General features: G+C 51.2%; 1 protein-coding gene across 1 annotated transcript in view; it reads left to right on the forward strand.

Moving 5' to 3' along the window:
* The window catches only part of LOC108801332 (cytochrome c1, heme protein, mitochondrial), an 11033-nt gene that overhangs the window by 3942 nt on the left and 4594 nt on the right, over positions 1-2497 (forward strand). The window contains exons 3-4 of the mRNA XM_018573257.1: positions 1445-1571; positions 1951-2108. Coding sequence (XP_018428759.1) covers positions 1445-1571; positions 1951-2108 — 285 coding nt within the window. The remainder of the gene's footprint in view (positions 1-1444; positions 1572-1950; positions 2109-2497) is intronic.

Raw genomic sequence — 2497 nt, forward strand, 5'->3', positions numbered from 1 at the left:
GCCATTCATCCCTCCCTCCCTCCCATCCATAGATTTGTGTGAAATGTGAAGAAATGGGGACAAGCTCTTGCACGGGGCTGCGAGCTTGCTGCTGTAACTTGCCCTTTAACACGTATTTCCACTTTTGCAGCCAAGTTGGGATGCCGCCTATTTTAGATGTCACATGTTCCCATTCACATCACATGACTTCTTCCATTTGCTGCTTCCACAAAACCTGCTCAGTGCTGAGAGAAAAGTTCTTCTCTGTGCTCCTCCCTTTCCTCTGGCGTACACGGCGGGTGGAGGGGGCTGGGCAGGATGTTGATGATCGCAGTCTGTACTGTGCTGGCAGATCTCATTATTAATTGTATATCGGATTCGATGAATGTCTGGGAGTCCCGCCTGTGGCTGTCAGTCTTGCCATGCCTAATGGGATTTGTAGTTTCGGCACAGCTGGAGGGCAGGAGTTTGGCTCCCCCTGGATTATATGATCACTGCTTCAAGGTGACTTACAGCGGCCTCGTGTGTGTGTGTGTGTGTCCTGGTGTGTCGCCTTATATCGGGGTTAAGCAACCTCGGCACTACAGCTGTGGTAAAACTACAAAGCCCATGATGCCTCTGGGAGTCATGCATGTGTCAGTCTTGCAATGCCTCATGGGACTTGTAGTTTCACAACAACGACGTGCCGCGGTTGCTTACCTCTGCCCTATATTGTCATTTCCAGTGCGGACTTTACAAGCTGTAGCGGAATTATGACACGGCAATTATCTTGTATATAAAAATCATCTCTACACACCATAATGGCAGCAGACAGGATTTCCCAGAATCCTTCACTTCCTGGGACTGGGTCACTCCCTGCCATGGATGTCTTCCCCAGAGCCACTATACAGACACCGTGACGTCACAGCGGGGTGTAATATCATTGGAGATTGAGAATCCACATGTGTTTATAAATGTATAGAGCCCGACGTTCTCTTAACCTCTTGCCATCCGCCCGTTAAGAAAAAACGGACGGACGGCTGACTCCTATCATCATGTGATATGGCCAATTGCTGTTGTTCCCAGTTGCTTCCACTTTGTTATAATCCCAGTAACAGGTGACCGCGGAATATTCAGTAGCCAGGAAATGTCACGGACAGACTTATTGCACAGGTGACAACCTATCACGGCACCACGCTTGTAGTCACTGAGCTCCTGAGAGCGACCCGTTCTCTCACCAATGTCTGTAGAAGCGTCTGCGCGCCGAGGTGCCTCATCCTATACACCGGGCGGCCATGGAGGGGATTGGAACACCTGAATCACATGATTTGGAGGGGGAGGGGCCCAATACTTTTGGCAATATAGTGTGTTTGTTGGCAGCTTGTGTCTGGGAAGTGCGGTGATGGTTAATTTGCTCTGATCTGTGTTTTGTGCTCCGATACCAAATGCTGACGACTATTCCTGGCGGTTTATATTCCCTGTGCAGCGTCCGTCGGGGATATCAGGTATACAAGCAAGTGTGCGCGGCCTGTCACAGTATGGACTATCTGGCCTTCAGGAACCTGGTTGGTGTTTCCCATACAGAAGCTGAAGCCAAAGCCTTGGCTGAGGAGGTGAGATTTTCCCTGTTCTGCATCCCCTGGCTTGGAGGTCCTCAAACCTTCTGTGTACGCACCCCCCCTCCCCCCCCAACCCCCTCGCTCCTCACCAGCCATACACTTGTAGAGTGACATTGAAGGGAGCCGTCCTGTCAGCTGACTGCTCCTGCAACGAACAGTCTCCCCCACATGCCATATTGCAATGGACTGGAAGCTGTGCTGGATATTGGGACACAGCAGGAAAAGGAGCGCTCGCGGACTAGATGGACACCCCTATCCTATTCCCTGCAGTGAAATGGCTGGTCATCCGGTCATAATATAAGAACAGCATCTCTGTCAGTATATTGTCCCCCCGTATACTCCGTGCCTTCACCTGTAACCTCTTTGTTTGCAGTTTGAGATCTTGGACGGTCCTGATGACAACGGCGAAATGTTTACTCGTCCCGGGAAACTGTCTGACCGCTTCCCCAAGCCGTACCCCAACCCCGAGGCAGCCAGAGCCTCCAATAATGGAGCCCTTCCCCCTGATCTCAGCTACATTGCCAATGCCAGGTAATGGGGGACTTGTTGTTGTTGTGAATGAGCTCAGAGTGCAGCAGAGACACATTGAAGTTTGTCACCGCTCTATGGGCACAATGAGGTCGATTAGAGGCAAGCCATACATTAAAATGGAAGGTCGCTTTACTAAAAGCCACCACCACCACACAAATAGCTTCTCGGAGGTTCGGATGATGTCGCCGCTGCCTTCCCAGGAAAGCTGAGCGCTGTAAATCCCACGTGAACACACTCGCTCACATTGCAGGAGCACAATCTCACTATATTCTGTGTGCTCAGGCCAGTGGTGTGGCGCTGGGATGTCATCGGTGCACCAGAAGCGGAGGTATTGAGTAATTAAAAGCAGCATTTAAAAGTTTTCAAGCATCCCCCCCCCCCCCCCCCCC

This window comes from Nanorana parkeri, unplaced genomic scaffold (genome assembly GCF_000935625.1).
Source record: "Nanorana parkeri isolate BGI_ZX_2015 unplaced genomic scaffold, ASM93562v1 scaffold2303, whole genome shotgun sequence".
NCBI lineage: Eukaryota > Metazoa > Chordata > Amphibia > Anura > Dicroglossidae > Nanorana > Nanorana parkeri.